Source organism: Oncorhynchus keta, chromosome 4, assembly GCF_023373465.1.
Source record: "Oncorhynchus keta strain PuntledgeMale-10-30-2019 chromosome 4, Oket_V2, whole genome shotgun sequence".
In the NCBI taxonomy this organism is placed as follows: domain Eukaryota; kingdom Metazoa; phylum Chordata; class Actinopteri; order Salmoniformes; family Salmonidae; genus Oncorhynchus; species Oncorhynchus keta.
The window spans coordinates 49,642,509-49,663,326 of NC_068424.1; the positions used below are offsets into that span (position 1 = coordinate 49,642,509).

At 43.4% G+C, this 20,818-nt stretch overlaps 1 protein-coding gene across 2 annotated transcripts; it reads right to left on the reverse strand.

Moving 5' to 3' along the window:
- Positions 1-5,715: 5,715 nt before the first annotated feature.
- Positions 5,716-12,495, reverse strand: LOC118376441 (neuronal acetylcholine receptor subunit alpha-9-II). 2 transcript variants are annotated; one of them, XM_035763163.2, is made up of 6 exons: positions 11,998-12,495; positions 10,931-11,076; positions 9,231-9,385; positions 8,652-8,832; positions 7,867-8,218; positions 5,716-7,695 (listed from the first exon to the last, which is right to left on the reverse strand). In XM_035763163.2, exons 1-6 carry the CDS (start codon positions 12,044-12,046, stop codon positions 6,932-6,934), a joined length of 1,647 nt encoding a protein of 548 aa, XP_035619056.2. In that variant the 5' UTR covers positions 12,047-12,495; the 3' UTR covers positions 5,716-6,931. The 2 variants fall into 2 exon arrangements, with proteins under 2 accessions (XP_035619056.2, XP_052364779.1); XM_052508819.1 differs by lacking the exon at positions 10,931-11,076.
- Positions 12,496-20,818: the final 8,323 nt, after the last annotated feature.

The window sequence follows — 20,818 nt, forward strand, 5'->3', positions numbered from 1 at the left end:
AAATACAAACTATTTTACAACGCAAAGTCATCAACAGCTATTGTTTCAATTCAACCCAGGATTCAACTAAAAATAGACAATATACTGTATATTAACCTAGGGTTTCTACCTCTGGTTGATTTCAAATGTAATGCTATTTTGTAATATTGGATCGTGTTTGCCAATGCAACCAAATATCAACATTTGAATGAGATGTGCCCTGTATCTTCTGCTTGGACAGTTCCATCTGTGCCACTGACTTAGTTTGGCTTTAATTCCAGTTTGTTTACAAATTAATAATTCATATGTTGGATTCACGTCTCCATCTCAACCAAAAAAAAATCAAAGCTAAAGAGTAGGACTAAATCAAATCAAACTTTAAATGAGCTTTTAAATTCATGTTCGATTTGATTTTTACAAATCAATCATTACAGAGGCTGTACCTGAATAATCTCTTGCTTACTACATACTAAAACGTCATCCTTTGTACTAATTGCATTATATCCGACTCGGCACAAACTGGTTGAATCACTGTTGTTTCAACATCATTTGCCAATGTATTGTGAAGTGGAATCTACATGGACAACTCATTGGATTTGAAAAAAGCCATCAACCAAACCCACCATTGGTGTGCATGGCCAAAGAGCTCTATTTTAATGTCATCTGACCCAAGCATCAGTTCCAATCCAAGTGCCAATGCCATTTAGCAAACTCCAGGTGTTTACATTTGTTGGTTGACATGAAAATCGAGCTCTTTGAATACGCACATCAGTGGTGAGAAAGAAAAAGAAACCAAAACTTACTGTAAAATATGGTGGTAATTCTTTGATGTTATGGGGCTATTTTGATTCCACTGGTCCTGGGGCCCTTGTTAAGGTCAACAGCATCATGAACTTTACCCAGTACCAGGATATTTTTTTTGCCAAAAACCTAGTTGCCTCTGCCAGGAGGTTGAAACTTGACCGCAAGTGGATCTTCCAGCAAAACAATAACCCCAAGCTCACATCAAAATCAAGATTTTGCAGTGGCCATCTCAGTCTCCGAACTTGAAACCCATTGAAAACCTGTGGTTTGAATTGAAGAGGGCTGTTCATAAGCGCAGACAAAGGATATCAAGGATCGGGAGGATTCTGTATCTTTGAATGGTCTAAGATCCCACCCAATGTGTTCTCCCTCCTAAAATATAGTTTTGAAAGGAATTTTGATCTGTTCCTTAAAAATGTTTGTATATTACTCGTTAAACAAATTCTCTTTCTCTGTGCAATTGTATAAATATAAAATATAATCTATATATATATTTTTTAAATGGAATAAAATATAGCTCTATAGTTGACCGGGGCTGCTCGAGCAGGGCAGACATTTGTTGAACTGACTTGTTGGAAAGGTGGCATCCTATGTAACATTAGGCCTGCTGTCACGACTTCTGCCGAAGTTGGCTCCTCTGACTTGTTCGGTGCGGCGTTCAGCGGTAGATGTCACCGGCTTTCTAGCCATCGCGCTCCATTTTTCATGTATCCATTTTTTTTGTCTTGTTCCCTGCACACCTGGTTTTCATTCCCCAAACAATCTACATGTATTTATTCCTCTGTTCCCCATCATCTCTTTGTGTAAGATTGTTTGTGTTACGTGTTTGTTGTTGACACGCCAGACTGGTATGTTTTTTTCCCGTGGTATTTCACGAAGATGTATATTGTTAAACATAATTCTTGTGACTGTTTTGCGCGTTTTGCACTTTTGCCTCAATAAAGTGTGCGCCTGTTCACAAATCTCTGCTCTCCTGCACCTGACTTCGCTACCAGTACGCACATACCTGACACCTGCTGATGTTAAGGTTGCATTTATTGTCTCAATATTTTTTATTGAACAGAGAACAACTGCTGAATGAGGCCTTCTTTCTTAATGACAAGTTCTTCGCCTACAACACATTTCTGAAAGCAAAATTTCAACAGGAAAAATCAGGATTGGTAACAACACACATCAATGCCCTACGTCTCCCGATGCACAAATGTGACAGAATTTAAGTGATCTTCTTAGACGGCTATGATTTGATGTTCAACTGCCAGCATTTTGTTACTTTCGTACGATATGGAGGAGCCCTCTGCAATCAGGTTGGTTTATATATATGTCTTTGCCTGCGATCGTCTTTAGCAGGACCTACTGTATGGGGTCACATTAACACTATCTTGTCCATGGATATTAGCATAGCAGCGGGAAGTAGGGGTACCTAGGGTGCTACAGCACCCCCTGATAAATCAAAATGAAATAAATAGTAATACAAATATATATACAGTGGGGCAAAAAAGTATTTAGTCAGCCACCAATTGTGCAAGTTCTCCCACTTAAAAAGATGAGAGAGGCATGTAATGTTCATCATAGGTACACTTCAACTATGACAGACAAAATGAGAAAAGAAATCCAGAAAATCACATTGTAGGATTTTAAAATGAATTTATTTGCAAATTATGGTGGAAAATAAGTATTTGGTCAATAACAAAAGTTTATCTCAATACTTTGTTATATACATTTACATTACATTTAAGTCATTTAGCAGACGCTCTTATCCAGAGCGACTTACAAATTGGTGCATTCACCTTATGACATCCAGTGGAACAGCCACTTTACAATAGTGCATCTAAATCTTTAGGGGGGTGAGAAGGATTACTTATCCTATCCTAGGTATTCCTTAAAGAGGTGGGGTTTCAGGTGTCTCCGGAAGGTGGTGATTGACTCCGCTGTCCTGGCGTCGTGAGGGAGTTTGTTCCACCATTGGGGGCCAGAGCAGCGAACAGTTTTGACTGGGCTGAGCGGGAACTGTACTTCCTCAGTGGTAGGGAGGCGAGCAGGCCAGAGGTGGATGAACGCAGTGCCCTTGTTTGGGTGTAGGGCCTGATCAGAGCCTGGAGGTACTGAGGTGCCGTTCCCCTCACAGCTCCGTAGGCAAGCACCATGGTCTTGTAGCGGATGCGAGCTTCAACTGGAAGCCAGTGGAGAGAGCGGAGGAGCGGGGTGACGTGAGAGAACTTGGGAAGGTTGAACACCAGACGGGCTGCGGCGTTCTGGATGAGTTGTAGGGGTTTAATGGCACAGGCAGGGAGCCCAGCCAACAGCGAGTTGCAGTAATCCAGACGGGAGATGACAAGTGCCTGGATTAGGACCTGCGCCGCTTCCTGTGTGAGGCAGGGTCGTACTCTGCGGATGTTGTAGAGCATGAACCTACAGGAACGGGCCACCGCCTTGATGTTAGTTGAGAACGACAGGGTGTTGTACCCTTTGTTGGCAATGACAGAGGTGTTGTACCCTTTGTTGGCAATGACAGAGGTCAAACGTTTTCTGTAAGTCTTCACAAGGTTTTCACACACTGTTGCTAGTATTTTGGCCCATTCCTCCATGCAGATCTTTTCTCGAGCAGTGATGTTTTGGGGCTGTTGCTGGGCAACATGGACTTTCAACTCCCTCCAAAGATTTTCTATGGGGTTGAGATCTGGACAGGATAGGCCACTCCAGGACCTTGAAATGCTTCTTACGAAGCCACTCCTTCGTTGCCCGGGCGGTGTGTTTAGGATCATTGTCATGCTGAAAGACCCAGCCACGTTTCATCTTCAATGCCCTTGCTGATAGAAGGAGGTTTTCACTCAAAATCTCACGATACATGTCCCCATTCATTCTTTCCTTTACACGGATCAGTCGTCCTGGTCCCTTTGCAGAAAAACAGCCCCAAAGCATGATGTTTCCACCCCCATGCTTCACAGTAGGTATGGTGTTTTTTGGATGCAACTCAGCATTCTTTGTCCTCCAAACACGACGAGTTTAGTTTTTACCAAAAAGTTATATTTTGGTTTCATCTGACCATATGCCATTCTCCCAATCTTCTTCTGGATCATCCAAATGCTCTCTAGCAAACTTCAGACGGGCCTGGACATGTACTAGCTTAAGCAGGGGGACACGTCTGGCACTGCAGGATTTGAGTCCCTGGCGGCGTAGTGTGTTACTGATGGTAGGCTTTGCTACTTTGGTCCCAGCTCTCTGCAGGTCATTCACTAGGTCCCCCCGTGTGGTTCTGGGATTTTTGCTCACCATTCTTGTGATCATTTTGAGATCTTGCGTGGAGCCCCAGATTGAGTGAGATTATCAGTGGTCTTGTATGTCTTCCATTTCCTAATAATTGCTCCCACAGTTGATTTCTTCAAACCAAGCTGTTTACCTATTGCAGATTCAGTCTTCCCAGCCTGGTGCAGGTCTACAGTTTTGTTTCTGGTGTCCTTTGACAGCTCTTTGGTCTTGGCCATAGTGGAGTTTGAAGTGTGACTGTTTGAGGTTGTGGACAGGTGTCTTTTATACTGATAACAAGTTCAAACAGGTGCCATTAATACAGGTAACGAGTGGAGGACAGAGGAGCCTCTAAAAGAAGAAGTTACAGGTCTGTGAGAGCCAGAAATCTTGATTGTTTGTAGGTGACCAAATACTTATTTTCCACCATAATTTGCAAATAAATTCATTAAAAATCCTACAATGTGATTTTCTGGATTTTTTTCTTCTCATTTTGTCTGTCATAGTTGAAGTGTACCTATGATTAAATGTACAGGCCTCTCTCATCTTTTTAAGTGGGAGAACTTGCACAATTGGTGGCTGACTAAATACTTTTTTGCCCCACTGTATATATATTTATATATATCAACAACAGAACAATCCCCCAAAATTAGTGAAGTAGGCCTTTATTACTCCCGTATAACGGGAGAAAAATACTCCTCAGTCAAAATTGACATTTGTTTGTGAGAGGTTATAGATACAGTCAGTGTCCAGATTACAGACTGTTATTCAATGAACCCACCGGAACAGTAGACTGCATAGCACCTCACAATCATCACGCATAGCATATAGCAGGCCCTGCTATATCATCCTCTTTTACAACTTTAACGTTAACGTTAACGTTGTCTTCCCAAGTTCCCCAAAGCATTTGGCAATTGGTGTGTATTTGGCGCGCTACAGTTTGGCCCTGAAGCTTAGGCTACGCACTAACGCCAGGTTAAAAAAAAAGAAAGAAAAATATCAATTTCGCCGATAGATATGAATTGCACAGGAATGACATATTTATGGATTTTTGTATGCCTTGTTTTATTTTGATTCAGTCAACCAGCGCATCACTAATGTTTATTACAATGCTAAATGATGACGAGTCATTAATTAGTCATCAGAATGCCACTTTTTAACTTCAGGTCCTTAACCGTACAATAATGAACAATCGCGTCATGAAGCATGAGACAGTCCATATCATGATGATCCATCCTCCTGTGCAGCATGCAGACAGGTGGTGATAGGCTCCCCCAGCCTTCTTTAAGTGAAATAAAAAAAGACCCTGACAATTTCCCCAGCAGTCTCTCCCAAGCCGCGCTCCTGTCTGTGCAAATTACATGTTTCCCACTTCTCACTGTCTCCTGGGGTGATCATAGCATGCATCGGGCCAGGCGGCTCACCGTACACTAATAGGACCAGAGACAGGCTTCCCCAGTATGCAAATGTGAGATATTTCACTCTCAGACTCAGCATGACAATCACTTCCCTGAAGAGGATGATGACTGCTCAGGCTTCCTTGTCTGAGTGAACTCAGGTTCTCATTAATGTCAGCGGATAGGTTCAAGAGACAGGTTTAGTATCAGTTATGATGATGAACTCGTTTCCTTAACACTGGTTGGTTATGCATACATAATCCTCCACTCTATATTCACTCAAAATGAAATGTAATGATCAGATCTTTATTTTACAATCAACATTCGCTTTTTATTATGGATGTGTAAAGTATTAAAGGTGGCTGTTGTAATGACATCTGATTTCAAATTCACTGTCTCCAATTTTCTGTGCCGTTCAAGGGGATAATTGGTGAGAGATGTCTGCCCTCTGCTGGACAAACAAGGTAGTAGCGACAATTCTGCAAATAAAAACTCTAAACTGTACAAGGATCCATAGGGACAAATAAGGGAGGCACTCTGGTCAAATACTTTGTCATTTGAGTGGTTGACTACTTCTATGAGGTGTGCAGACGAGTCCAAAGTAACCACCCCCCCCCAACCACTTCCTGCCAACACACACAAACATACAGTATACACACTCACACACACACACCTGGATGTTGGTATGTGTTGTTGGAGGGGGCAAACTCATTGTGTTGCATAATTTATGTTCCATATTACCTTACATCTTTACAGTGCCTGTTTGGAAACAAAGCAGTCATTAACTATTCACTGCATGATTTTGAAGTGAAAAATGATTCCGGCCGTGTGGATCCGGAGCGGGTCATTTGTCGCTGAAGCCCCTGGAGTCTGATTTCAGACTGGTGAGTGATACGTGATAGTTCTAACGTTGTTATTTAGTGGGGACATGTGGCGATATTAGTATAGGGAGGGTGTATGGAGTGTGCTGTTCATTCACACACAGTATAGTATACACTTGTAGTGATATTTGAGTTTACTTATACACAGTATTTGCTATGTTTTTCAAAATATATAACGTATTTTCTGCACAGAGATGAAAAGAAAGAGTGAAATGAATTGACAAACTTCAGTAACTGATCGTGCTTATGATAATCAGGACATTGATCATGACTGCAATATAGTTTTTCCTCCACAATGCATTTATCGAAATGTTAAAACTCCAATAAGGTTAACAGAAATGAGGAAATAACATAGATATCTATCAAAATAGCCATCTCTCTTTGCACCTTCTTTAGTTTCATCAGTAAGACATATTACACACATACTATACATGAAAATGCTCTCTTGATGAACAAAAGAACAGGGCCTGGTTTCCCAAAAGCACCAGGCTAAGTTTATCTTAGAACCATAGTTTATCTTAGAACCATAGGATCATATGGTTCTAACAAAGAACTTAGCCTTAAGATGCTTTTGGGAAACCGTGCGCAGAACAGTCTCCAATAACAACACGTGGGTAGCCAGCATTGTCATGGTGCCTTGCCGATGATCAGAATGCTCATGAGGAAGACCATAATGAAAAAGATCCACATGAAGAACCTGTCCATCACCTTGGCAACCCTCTTCCACTCCGCCCCCTTGGCGCAGGTGGCCCTCTGCTCCCGGAAGCAGTTGGCAATGTACTCCACGTTCCGCACCAGCTTGGAGTCCACCCCGGGTAAGCTGCTGCCGTGACTACAGAACACACAGGGGCCAAAGGTTACTGAGGCCACCGCAGCAGCGACCACGGCTGTCTTTTCATCCTCCGGACAGCAGGGCGGAGCCTCCTTGCAGCAGTCCCCCAGGGGGAGGTTCCTGTTGGACTCAAAACCCTCGTATTTGGAGCTGGAGAGATGGTTCTTCTCGTCTCTGGTGATGTGGTGTTGGTGTCGGGGCTTGGGGTGACGTTGAGGTCCAGGAGTCTGGGGTCTGGGGTGTTTGTGGCGGTACTGGTTCTCTCGCCCGCTGTTGCCCCCCGGCTTCCCATTGGCCTGGCGGTGGGGGCTGAAGTTGGGTTGGTGGACATCGTCCTGGCCAAAATGTGATGAGGAAGAGGAGGAGGAAGAGGTGGCAGTGGCACAGTTCTCTCCCACCTCGTAGACAAAGAAGATCTTGGACATGTAGTCGATGATGAGGACTTTGGCCCAGTGGGGGACGGGTTTGGCCTCGGCCCCACAGAAGTGGATGTTCATGATGAAGATGGTGAGAGCCGTGGAGGCTGTGATCATCGTCATGGTAGCAATGTAGTACTTTCCTGTGACATACAGGAGAGGGAAAAATTAGTTCATGCACATGTACAGCATGTGCGTATGAGATGCATGCGTGTATGAGACGTAACGTGTGTATGAGATTAGCGGTGTGTGTGCGGGTGAGAGAGTTAGAGAAAGACTAAGAGACGCGGTGGGGGGGGTGCATGCACGCTCACCAATAAGCGGCACACTCTCAGACGGCGGCATACTCTCGGCCACCATGAGCTGGAAGACAGTCAGGGCCAGCAACACGGTGACCCCCAAGGACACCTTCTCCCCAGAGTCAGCCGGCAGGTAGAAGCCCAGCGGAGCCAGGAAGGAGATGAGGAAGCAAGGCAGGAGAAGGTTAAAGATGTAGAAGGAGGAGCGGCGCTGGAGCAGGACGGTGTAGGTGATGTCAGGGTAGGGGTCGGAGCAGCAGCCGTACATAATGACGTTCTTGGTGGCCGGCATGCCGTGGCATTCCCATTCAACGTTCTCCACGAAATCAGACAGATCCCCGCTGTCCATGCCCATGGCGATGTCAACCTGGGAAGAGACATAGGAATAGAGGGTGAAATATAATGGGACCGTAATAGCAGTGTTTTAGCAGGACGTGTGTAATGCGCACACACACACACACACACACACACACACACACACACACACACACACACACACACACACACACACACACACACACACACACACAATGAGTTTGTCTGCATCGATAATGGTAGAATGATATCACCACACACCAAGGAATGTGTGTGTCTGCCTGTCTGCGGCAGGGTAGTCTGAAGCAGTAAGACAAGGGCGGTGCACAATTGGCCCAGCGCCGTCCGGGTTTGGCCGGTGTAGGCCGTCATTGTAAGTAAGAATTTGTTCTTAAATGACTTGCCTAGTTAAATAAAGGTTCAATAAATGTAAAAAAGATATATTATATATATATCATCTGTGGATGTATGCCCATCCTGTATACCTGGTTGCCGTTGTATGTCCAGGAGCCGAAGGTGAGGTTGCACTCCTGGCTGTCGAAGGGGAAGTAGGACACGTCCACCACACAGGAGCTCTTGGTGATGGCCGGAGCATCCCATGTAATCTCCCCATTATAGCGCAGCACCACGTTCGTGTCTAGCGGCCCTGAGAAGTCATCATCCGCCCTGAGAAAGAACGGGGAAACTAGTACCTGTACACTGTAATAACACAACATGACATTTTAGTCAGTGATTTACAGGAGCAATTAGGGGTAAGTGGCTTTTTCAAGTGCACATCGACAGATCGTTCACCTAGTCAGCTCGGTGATTCGAACCAGCGACCTTTCGGTTACAGGCCCAACGCCCACTAGGCCACCTGCCGCCTTACCATGTCATTACTATAGTATAACATCCTTCTGCTGTATATGGGACCACCTTCCTCAACATATATACTTTGCATTAATACATGACCAATTCATGGACCAATAATTATTGTGAATAAGGGAGGTTGTTTCTAGATAGAATAAGTCATTCCGATATCATGGTACAGTGGCTGTATATATCTGTGTGACGTACGGGCGTACTTGTTATAGAGGACGAGGTCAGGCCTCCACACCAGGCTGCTGGGGATCCGTATGACCTCCAGGCCATCGTAGTCCTCCTTGTTCCACCTCAGGTAGGCATCGTGCCACGTCTGACGGATCCACAGGTACGCTATCAATACCTGGTTCCTCTCATCCTGCATACATAGGCACAGTAATAAACATACAGATGCAGGTTCACACACACACACACACACACACACACACACACACACACACACACACACACACACACACACACACACACACACACACACACACACACACACACACACAGAGATGCCGCACGCACACACACACACACACACACACAGAGATGCCGCAGATGCACACACACACACACACACACACACAGATGCCGCAGACACACACACACACACACACACACACACACACACACACACACACACACACACACACACACACACACACACACACACACACACACAAGGCATGTGGACACACACATATATATATTTCTCTCACTCTTCCTCACTCTCTCTATTTCTCTCACTCTTCCTCTCTCTCTCCCTCTCTGTCACTCAATAACCCACTAAGGTCTCAGACTAGCTGTCAGGCACAGTGAAATCCAGACCCAGTTTAATAACTATCACTGCCAGAACCTGTTGCACTGCTTAACCAAAGCAGGGAACCAAGGAGAGTAAAGGAACCTTCATTACACACACACTCGGATACACACACGAACACACAGGTCACACACGCGTAATGTGTCTGTGTGCGTTTCCAAGTGGCAGGATGACATCATCACAGAGACGAGGATGAAGGCCGTAGGACAGATGTCTCGTCTCTCTTCAGAGTGCACCGGACAAGATGCACTTAGTTACTTAGTCAGACACACAGACACGCAGAATGGAAGGTTGACCCTCCGCTGGACTGAAACAGGAGAAGGCTGAGTAACTGTAGGCCCGGTACAGTCTCTCAGACCTCCTAGCTGACCACTGCACCTTGTCATCAGTGACCTCTAATACTAATCTGCACTCAATTGCAATTGCACGATGTGCACCTCTGCACAACACTATCTATTCACCATGGCGACATCCCTCCCCCTGCTTATGTAGATAAATCCCCTCTGTAAATGGTGTATTGCTACTGTAATCAGCCTATGCTCCAGAGTTTTGGTTTATGGTCCCTGTTCCGGTATTGTATATTCTGTATGACGTCCATCTGGACTGGTGTCTGCATTCGGTTGAATTATTGTCTGTTGCTGGCAGCACCTTCTCACCAAGGCAAATTCTGGGTGTTTCTGATTCTCATGCACATCAACAGAGGAACCAACACAATCAACTGGGTAACCAATACAGTGAGGGCATCTTGGCGGACCGATCTGCCCTGCCCGGGTGCATGTTAAAGATTCAGTACATATGCCTTTCATGCTTGGGTAAAAGACCAGGTGAGTCACAGAGATGACTGACTTTATGCTATATGCAGACTAGACTGTCTTACCAATGAACAGAGCAGCACTGGCAATTGATGCCTTTCTCTCACAATGCTTTATGATCAAAAGTACACGATCGCTCTCTCTACAATATATTTGATATATTTGAAAGTATTTGATCAAGGATGACATTTTGTCAAAGCCTCATCGAGAGAGAAGCCAGTCATAGATTGCCAGTGGTGCTCTGCTCATCGTCGAGACACAGTCAGTCATCTCTGAGACTCACCATGTCTTTGATCTGGGAGAGAGTGATCTGCAGGGTGACGTTCAGGGCTTTGTCTGTGTCCTCCACCGGCCGCAGGGCGTTTGAGTAGTTCTCCATCAGGTCGGTGAGCAGCTGTTGAGCGTACCGGCCCTGAGCCGAGTGAGCCACTGCGATAGGAGAATATAGAAGTTATTTGTTGCAGTCTCCCTTTATAGGTGTAGACTCTGAGGGGTCAAAGCCTTAATGGCACAGGTGGCATGATATTTGCCCCATGGAATGCTGGTTCAAGCCCCACTCCACAGCTACCCCATTTAATCCACCTGAGCACCAATTAAAGGATTACCTTGTTTGGAGAGAGTATGGTCTGGAGATTGTGTGACTCATGGGTCGAAGTGCCCAAGGGGCATGCCGAACAATCAGTGGTGTAAAGAACTTAAGTAAAAAATACTTTAAAGTACTATTTAAGTAGATTTTAGAATATCTGTACTTTACTTTAATATTATTTATTTTGGACTACTTTTACTTTTACTTCACTACATTCCTAAAGAAAATGATGTACTTTTAACTCCATACATTTTCCCTGGCACCCAAAAGTTCTAGTTACAATTTGAATGCTTAGCAGTAAAGGAAAAAGGTCCAAATCCCTACTGCCTCTGATCTGGTGGACTGACTAAACATAAATGCTTCCTTTGTAAATTATGTCTGAGTGTTGGAGTGTGCCCATGGCTGTCAAAAAAAAAGTTATTAAAAAAAAAGAAATTGTACCGTCTGGTTTGCTAAATATAAGGAATTTGATGTGTAGCATTTACTTTTACTTTGTACTTTTACTCAAGTATGACAATTGAATACTTTTTCCACCTCTGCGAACAATCCAATGTGTAAAATGAGCGCACTTGGATTTATAAAAATACTTTATGTTGTGAACTATAAAAGCAAAAATGTCGATCAAGGTCAGAAAAAATAGCCTGGTAATAGTATATAAAACGAGACATACATGTATAGAAATATAATCTTTAGATGTCCATAGCCTAAACTCCTAAAGCTTTCCAAAAAATGTCCAAAGTACATCACAAGTGCCACTGACTTACCCTGGAGCAACATCGTCGCAAAGCACACAACTGGAACCATCTTCCGCATTTTGGATGAATAAGTCCAGAAGAAAACTGGAGGATGTTGGAGCAAAAATAAATAACCACTCCTTGGTTTAAATCCATTCAGGTTTACATGATGTTCATTCAACCCCAATTGAACTCAATTGCTGATAGCATCCTGTAATTTCCTTTCGTCCCCTTCGCGCTTCAGGGCAGCGCTTATTGCTTGGCAGAGGAGGCTGCATGGCCGCTCAGACACGGAATAGGACCCCAGCTATCACGTAGCACGCGCAGACCGAGAGAAACAAGATGCCCTCGGAGCATCGGCTCAGTGCACACAGGATCTATTCAGCTGTCAATCAAACGCTTGGCAGGTGGGCTCGCGGGCCTGCAACAGGCTGTGGGTCATATGAGATAAATGCAGAAGATTCAGTCAATATAATAGTGGATCAATAGTCTTCAAACATAATTGCATGGGTGTCCGGTTTGGATATGGCATAGGAATGGTTGTGTGGTTTTATGGGTCATGGGTGCTGTGGTAGTCAAATGGTTATAGCCTACAATTCTCTGGGCTGGTTGCCTTGGAGGGCCCACAGGGGACCTGGGTAATAGGGCACCGAGGGAAGAGATGGGAGAGGATTATATCTGGGTGGTAAAACCAGTAGATTCTGAGAATGGAAATTCTAGGTTGTAAATAACATTCTGAGAATGTTTCAAAAATACTTTTAATTACCCTGCTAGCTTAGGTAAACTGTTTTTAACTCCAAGCACAGACATACATTCATTTGCTTAGGCATTAATCATGCAAACACATGTATTTTTTATTGCGGTATGGAATGAGTGAGATTTGAATCTCTCTGCTTTCTATCCGTGGACTTTAGTCCACTGCGCCACAAGGATACCATGTTTGTTTTTTAACTCATTAAAATCTGTTCATTTTAGTCTATTCAAACAGACCCTATTTCAAAGGAAACAAGCACCTGATCACACTTAACAAGACAGAGGATAGAGAGAGTTTTGTTGACGCTGAGAACGGAATGTATATGTTTTTAAATAACATTCTTAGAACATTCTTTGATTGTTACTAATGTTTTCTTGTGTTTTTTTTATGGGAAGTTTTCTTAATGTTCTCAGAACATGACTTTAAATAGAACCATAAGAAAACCTGTAGAAAGTGTTATGCTGAAGTACTGAAATTCCCACAGAAAAATGTTGTTTCTTAACATTCTCTGAACATGACTTTAAATGGGGAAACCTTTTTTTAAAAATAATTGTTATACTTTTACCCCAATTGGAAGTTACAGTTTTGTCCCATCACTGCAACTGCCCTACGGACTCGGGAGAGGCAAAGGTCAAGAGCCATGCGTCCTCCGAAACATGACCTTGCCAAGCCGCACTGCTTCTTGACACACTGCTCGCTTAACCCGGATGCCAGCAGCACAAATTTGTTGGAGGGAACACCATCCAGCTGGCGACCGAAATCAGCTTGCAGGTGCGCGGACTACTCCTACTACAAGGAGTTGCTAGAGTGTGATGGGGCAAGAAAATCCCCTGTGACACAGCCTGGGATCGAACCCAGGTCTGCAGTGACGCCTCAAGCACTGTGACGCAATGCCTTATACCGCTGTGGCACTCGGCAGGCCACATGAGGAAACCTGTAGGAAATATTATGGGAAGGTTGAATGCAAAATAACCATAGGGCAACCAAACTCTCACCAGACTCTAAGAAACATATGGTTCTCAGAACCTTATGCGCTAGCTGGGTAAACTGTTACAACCCTGACATTCACTCAGATCTCTTCTCACATTACTGAGTATCATTGGACCTATACTTTGAGCCTAAATGCCTCAGCTTGTCTCAACTCTGTCAGGAGACTTGGTGGTGTGCCAGGGGAGAGATATTCATCAGGTTGAAAAGGGGAGGTACAAAACAAGCTTAGGAAACCTGAGGCTGGTTATCTCTGTAGCTTGATAGCAGCTGTTGTTGTGCAGCAGGGGAGTTTGCATGGTGTCACGAAAGGGGCGCTGAGGTCTGACTCCAGAGTCCACACACACAGTACACTCTTAGAAAAAAGGGATCTTTGCGGAGGGGTAGGATTTTACCAAGAGCCGTTTTCATCCTAAGAATAGTTTTCGAAGAAAGGGTTCTTTGATGATTCTTTGCAAGTGTTATGATATGGGGGGAAGGTGTTAGGATATAGACAAACCCACTATCCAGGTTACACTTCCACACTCTATTCCCCCAGGGGGCAGCAGCAAACCTTTTCCAGGTGTTGAGCCTGGCTGATAAGCACATTAGGTTTTGCCAATTAAGGTGATCTCAGTCAGTGTCCCAGTTTGCAGCTGAACAAATAATAATCCGCTTGGACTGGCTAACCAAGAGGTCAAGTGAGACAGAGCTGGCCTTGGACAAAAGTAAGGTTGCTGTCTCCCTGGGCACATGAGCATTTAGCATAGTCCTCAAACGCTGGTTTCTCACATACAGTGCATTCTGAAAGTATTCAGACCCCTTGACTTTTTCCACATTTTGTTGCATTACGGCCTTGTTTTAAAATTGATATTTTTTGTATCCCTCATGAATCTACACACAAAACCCCATAATGACAAAGCAAAAACTGATTTTTTAAAATGTTTGCACAAATGTTATCACATTTGCATAAGTATTCTGACCCTTTGCTCACTACTTTGTTGAAGCACCTTTGGCAGTGATTACAGCCTCAACTCTTCTTAGGTATGAGGCTACACGCTTGGCACACCTGTATTTGGGGAGTTTCTCCCATTCTTCTCTGCAGATCCTCTCAAGCTCTGTCAGGTTGGATGGGGAGCGTCGCTGAACAACTATTTTCAGGTCTCTCCAGAGATGTTCGATCAGGTTCAAGTCCGGGCTTTGGCTGGGCCACCCAAGGACATTCAGAGACCTGTCCCAAAGCCACTCCTGCATTGTCTTGCCTGTGTGCTTAGGGTCGTTGTCCTGTTGGAAGGTGAACCTTCGCCCCCAGTCTGAGGTCTTGAGCACTCGGGAGAAGGTTTTCATGATCCGTTCATCTTTCCCTCAATCCTGACTAGTTTCCCAGTCCCTGCTGCTGAAAAACATCCCCACAGCATTATGCTGCCACCAACATGCTTCACTGTAGGGATGGTGCCAGGTTTCCTCCAGATGTGACGCTTGGCATTCAGGCCAAAGATCTTGGTTTCATCAGACCAGAGAATCTTGTTTCTTAAGTGCCTTTTGGCAAACTCCAAGTGGGCTGTCATGTACCTTTTACTGAGGAATAGCTTCCGTCTGGCCACTCTACCATAAAGGCCTGATTGATGGAGTGCTGCAGAGATGGTTGTCCTTCTGGAAGGTTCTTCCATCTCCACAGAGGAACTCTGGAGCTGGTCACCTCCCTAACCAAGGCCCTTCTCCCTCGATTGCTCAGTTTGGCCGGGGGGCAGCTCTAGGAAGAGTCTTGATGGTTCCGAACTTCTTTCATTTAAGAATGATGGAAGCCACTGTGTTCTTAGGGACCTTCAATGCTGCAGACATTTTTTGGTACCCTTCCCCAGATCTGTGCCTCGACACAATCCTGTCTCGGAGCTCTACAGACAATTCCTTCGACCTCGTGGCTTGGTTTTTGCTCTGACGTGCAGTGTCAACTGTGGGACCTTATATAGAAAGGTGTGTGCCTTTCAAAATCATGTACAATCACTTGAGTTTACCACAAATGGACTCCAATCAAGTTGTAGAAACATTTCAAGGATGATCAATTGAAACAGGATGCACCTAAACACAATTTTGAGTCTCATAGCAAAGGGTCAGAATACTTATGTAAATAAGGTATTTCAGTTTTTTCTTTTTAAAAATGTCTAAAACCTGTTTTCTCTTTGTCATTTTGGGGTATTGTCTGTAGATTCATGAGAATTTGTATTCATTTAATCAATATTAGAATAAGGCTATAAAGTAACAAAATGTGGAAAAAGTCAAGGGGTCTGAATACTTTCGAATACACTATGAATGCACACATTCATTCAAGTTACAGACCATGTAACTAAGCATAGGACCACTAGACAAAGCAAGTGCAACAATATCCGTAGGATAGTTATGGGTATCATAACCTATGGGAGCTTGTACAGCATAAATGTTGGCATTTGTGGTTCTAATCCGGGTGGTTTTGAAGCGGTATGGTTCAGTAATGTGGTTGTACATTTGTTGAGAAAGTTTGTAGCAGGTGTTTGTGTTGAACTAGCATGATTAGGTGAGGTTCGCAATAGCGCTAATGTGAGTTTCCGTTTGCTATCTAGCAAGACAGCTCATGTTTTTTTGGTCAACAGAAATGTTTGGTGTGGCCGCACCCGTGAAGGTAGTCAGTTGTTTGCAGCTGGTAGTCGTTAGCTACTGTAGGGCTGATAAATTGTTTTGCTCATGGGCCGGAACATTTTGTGTTGACTGTTTAGGCAGCATTTGTTAGTGCTGTTTGCAGGATGACATTACCCAGTTTGGAGTCTGTGGCACGTGTATTTGTGTTAGCGCTAGGCTAGTGGCAAATTGTTGCTATGGTATGTAGCTTTGGTAAATCAGGGTGTGTTAGTACTAAGCTACTGGCTATGGGTTGTAGCTTTTGTGCATGGCATGCTGGTTTGGATTTGCCTGGTATGAATGGATATCTCTGGATCTTGGAATGCATGTATAGGTTGGTTAGCAGTGAGCTAATGGCTAACTGTGACTTTTGTCAGTCGATTTATTCGTTCTGTTTAACCTATTGATTTTGACTATGGGGGCATTTGAGCCAGCAGTGTTTTGTGCTGATGTAGATGATAGTTTGGGTTTTCTCAATCTAATGAAGGAGACCACGAAGATCTCCCCCACAACACGAGGCCGAGGGGGGCGCACAACCCGACAGGAAGATCACATCACTGACTCAACCCACTTAAATAGTATACGCGGGGGAAAACGCCTGGTATGATGTGGTGCACCCTTCCTAGGAATGGAATGGGAGAGCGCGAGCTAGCCAATGACTCAGCCCTCATAACAGGGTCAGAGGCAGAGAAGAGGGGAGCCAGCCAGGCAGATACAGCAAGGGTGGTTCGTCACTCCAGTGCCTTGTAGTTCACCCCCGTACCCGGGGGCCAGACTACACTAAACCATAGGACCTACTGAAGAGCTGAGTCTTCAGTAAAGACTTCAAGGTTGAGACCGAGTCTGCGTCTCTCACATGGATCGGAAGACCATTCCATAAAAATTGAACTCTCTAGGAGAAAGCCCTGCCTTCAGCTGTTTACTTGGAAATTCTTTGATCAATCATGAGGAATGCGTCTTGTAACCGTAGCGTACATGTAGGTATGTACGGCAGGACCAAATCGGAGAGATGGTAGGAGGAAGTCCATGTAATGCTTTGTAGGTTAACAGTAAAAACTTGAAATTAAGCCTTAACAGGAAGTCAGTAATATGATCAAATGTTTTTGTCAAGATTCTAGCAGTTGTATTTAGAACTAGCCAACGTTTATTTAGTGCATTATCTGGGTAGCCGGAGACTAGAGCATTGCAGTAGTCTGATCTTGAAAGGACAAAAGCATGGATGGGCTTTTCTGCATCATTTTTGGACAAATATTTTGCATTTTTGCGATGTTACTAAGATGGAAAAAATAGTAACGCCAAGGTCTTTCAGTTTTATTTGAGACAGCCATCGAGATTCATTGTCAGATCCGGCAGAAGATCTCTTTGTTTCTTGGGACCTAGAACAAGCATTTCCGTTTGGTCCCGAGTTCAAAAGTATAACATTTGCCGACATCCACTTCCTTATGTCTGAAACACAGGCTTCCAGGCTAGATCATTTTAGGGCTTCACCATGTCTTACTGAAATGTACATCTGTGTGTCGTCTGCATACCAGTGAAAGTTGACATTGTGTTTCCTAATGACATCACCAAGAGGTAGCATATATAGTGGAAACAATGGTGGTCATAGGACGGAAGCTTGAGGAACACTGAAACTTACCATTGATTTGTCAGAGGACAAACCACCCACAGGGACAAACTGATATATTTCATACAGATAAGATCTAAACCAGACAAGAACTTGTCCGAGTAGACCAATTAGGGTTTCAGATATCTCCAAAGGAATGTGGTGATTGATGGTGTCAAAAGCGCCACTAAGGTTCAGGAGCATGGAAACAGATGCAGAGCTTTGGTCTGACGCCATTGTAACGTCATTTACCACCTTCACGAGTGCAGTCTCAGTACTATAATGTGGTCTAAAACCAGACTGGAGCTTTTTGTATACCTTATTTGTCTATAAGAAGGCAGTGAGCAACAGCTTTTCTAATGTTTTTGAGAGGAACGGGAGATTCCATATAGTCCGATAGTAAAAGATTTCCGGGTTGAGGTTTGGCTTTTTTTACTGCCACTTTTAGTGATTTTGGGACACATCCATAGGATAGGAAAGACAAAAAGACTCACAGCTGTAATCGCTGCCAAAGGTGATTCTAACATGTATTGACTCTGGGGTGAAGAGTGTGCAAAACCGTCATCAAGGCAAAGGGTGGCTACTTTGAAGAATTTAAAATATCAAATATATTTGGTTTGCTTAACACTTTTTGGGTTACTACATGATTCCATATGTGTTACATTATAGTTTTGATGTCTTCACTATTACTCTAAAATATAGAAGGTAGTAAAAATAAAGAAAAACCCTTGAATGAGTAGTTGTGACCAAACTTTTGACTGGTACATTTAATATTACATGTAGTTACATTTAAGAGGTTTTAATCATTTTACATATACAGTACTTCAAAATTCAAAAAGGCAGTCATACATCTGCGCTATCTTTGCTGCAGGTGCATGGTAACAGCTGAATAAGATTATAAAAAAACTAGAAACCCGCACACTGCTCTTGATAGTATCACTGCTCTTTAATAAGCTTTACGTTTCGGCCTCGAGGACTTTGTCAGAGCTTTTGTACAGTATTGACATAGAAAGAAATCATGGCAAAGATATAAACTTTCAAATGACTCTTTTCTGGGATTTTCATTGAGCTGAGAGTAGAATAAAAGAAGGAAGTCTGAGTGAACCAACAGTGTATTGTATGGTACACAGCAAATTGTCCAGGGTTAACAAGTGTGGATTGTTTTAGTGTAACATTTATAGTGTTGATTCGGGAGTTTAACTAGTAAATAGTTAAATTAACACTCCGTGGTGGCATTAAAGAGTTATGTGATTGTGTCATTTTTACTCTGTGTAGAGTAACACTCAAAACCACACCCAGCCATTATCATATATCCCAGCATGCTCTATTGGGAAAGGGGGATACCTAGGTCAGTTAGTTGTACATTGCAGGATGATTTTCAGAATTGTTTGTTTCAAGATCTGTTTTTGCATGCAAATTGTCTGATTGATTGATCTAATGCTACACAAAGGATAAGTAGCATCCATTTATCTAAATGAATCCAATCTGTTTGTAAATTCACCTATTACTGGGTCAGATGGTTATTCCAGTTTACATCATTTAGGTAGACTCAATAAACAATCCTTCCTCCCAGACAGTAATTCTGAATGTAGAAGTTAAAAGTTAAAATGGCGAAGTTGCATAAAGATATGAGAATCCATATATGACGTCATGGTTTTTTACCACTATCCATGGAGTTTTTAAACTACGGCCCGCGAATGGACCAATGCGCCAGTAAATCAGCAAAATCTACTTTTTATTTTTTTCAGATTTCTTGCGTCTTGGCGTTTAAATTGGGATTGTGTATTCTATGCTAATGACGATACAAAAGAGTAACAGAGAGCAATGTACAATACGGCAAACCTGGTAAAGAAGGCATTTGTGGTGAATGGAGGCATCTTTATACACCTCCGCTTTTGCTGGATATCCTCACTCTGGCTGGATTCCAATTAGAATTACACATCACTTTGCAAGCCAGCATGTGACTTGCAGGCCTAATGTAAAACCAGGAATTTCTGACCACTGTGTTAGTTTAAGTAATGTAGGCCCTGAAAGAAAATCCTTATTATATATGTAATGTACTGTAAAAATATATATAATAAATGCAGGTAAGGCTGGTAGAACCATTCAGAGGGTTCTAGGTAGATCTTTGCAAAGTGTTCTACCTAGCACCAGAAAGGGTTCCCTTAAAGGGACAAACCGAAGAACCCTTAGCACCTTTTTTCTAAGAGTGTAGGTCTACGTACGCACAGTATAGACTACTCCCAGGGACACAGACTGATACACACAAGCGTTTGCATTCTTCCCAGTGCAGGCACACAGGCTGCCATATGGGTATAAGAGAGCTCTGCCAGGTCCACTCCTGTGATAAAAGATGGACTTGTTGGCGAGGCTGGCTCAGACACATGCTACCTACCCTGCCATCTGGTTGTGTTCTGACTAATAACTCTCGCCTGACTAAGCAGACAATCTGCTCTGCGGCTTTTTAGCAACGGAGAGCCCATTGTTTGATACGTCAATCTTGCTCCTGCGCTGATCCAGCAGCATGTTGAATTTTAATCATCTTTACCGACAGGTTGAACCCATTTATTAAATCCTTTGGTGCAGTGCATACAAATACACTTATTGAAATAAATATGCATATGTATGCAGCATTGTTATATGCACACGCACACAATTCTATTATAATGAATATGCCCGTTCTACTTTTCCCAAGTATATAATTCCCACTGGACTTTGTTTCCCCAGCATCATACATTTTGCTTCTCACCCTAGATTTTCACACACACACACACACACACACAGGGAAGACTACTAAATTGCACACACAAAATCATAAAAGTAATTATACAATATTAAGCTCTTCTTAAAAGCACATAATTCACATTCCACACATT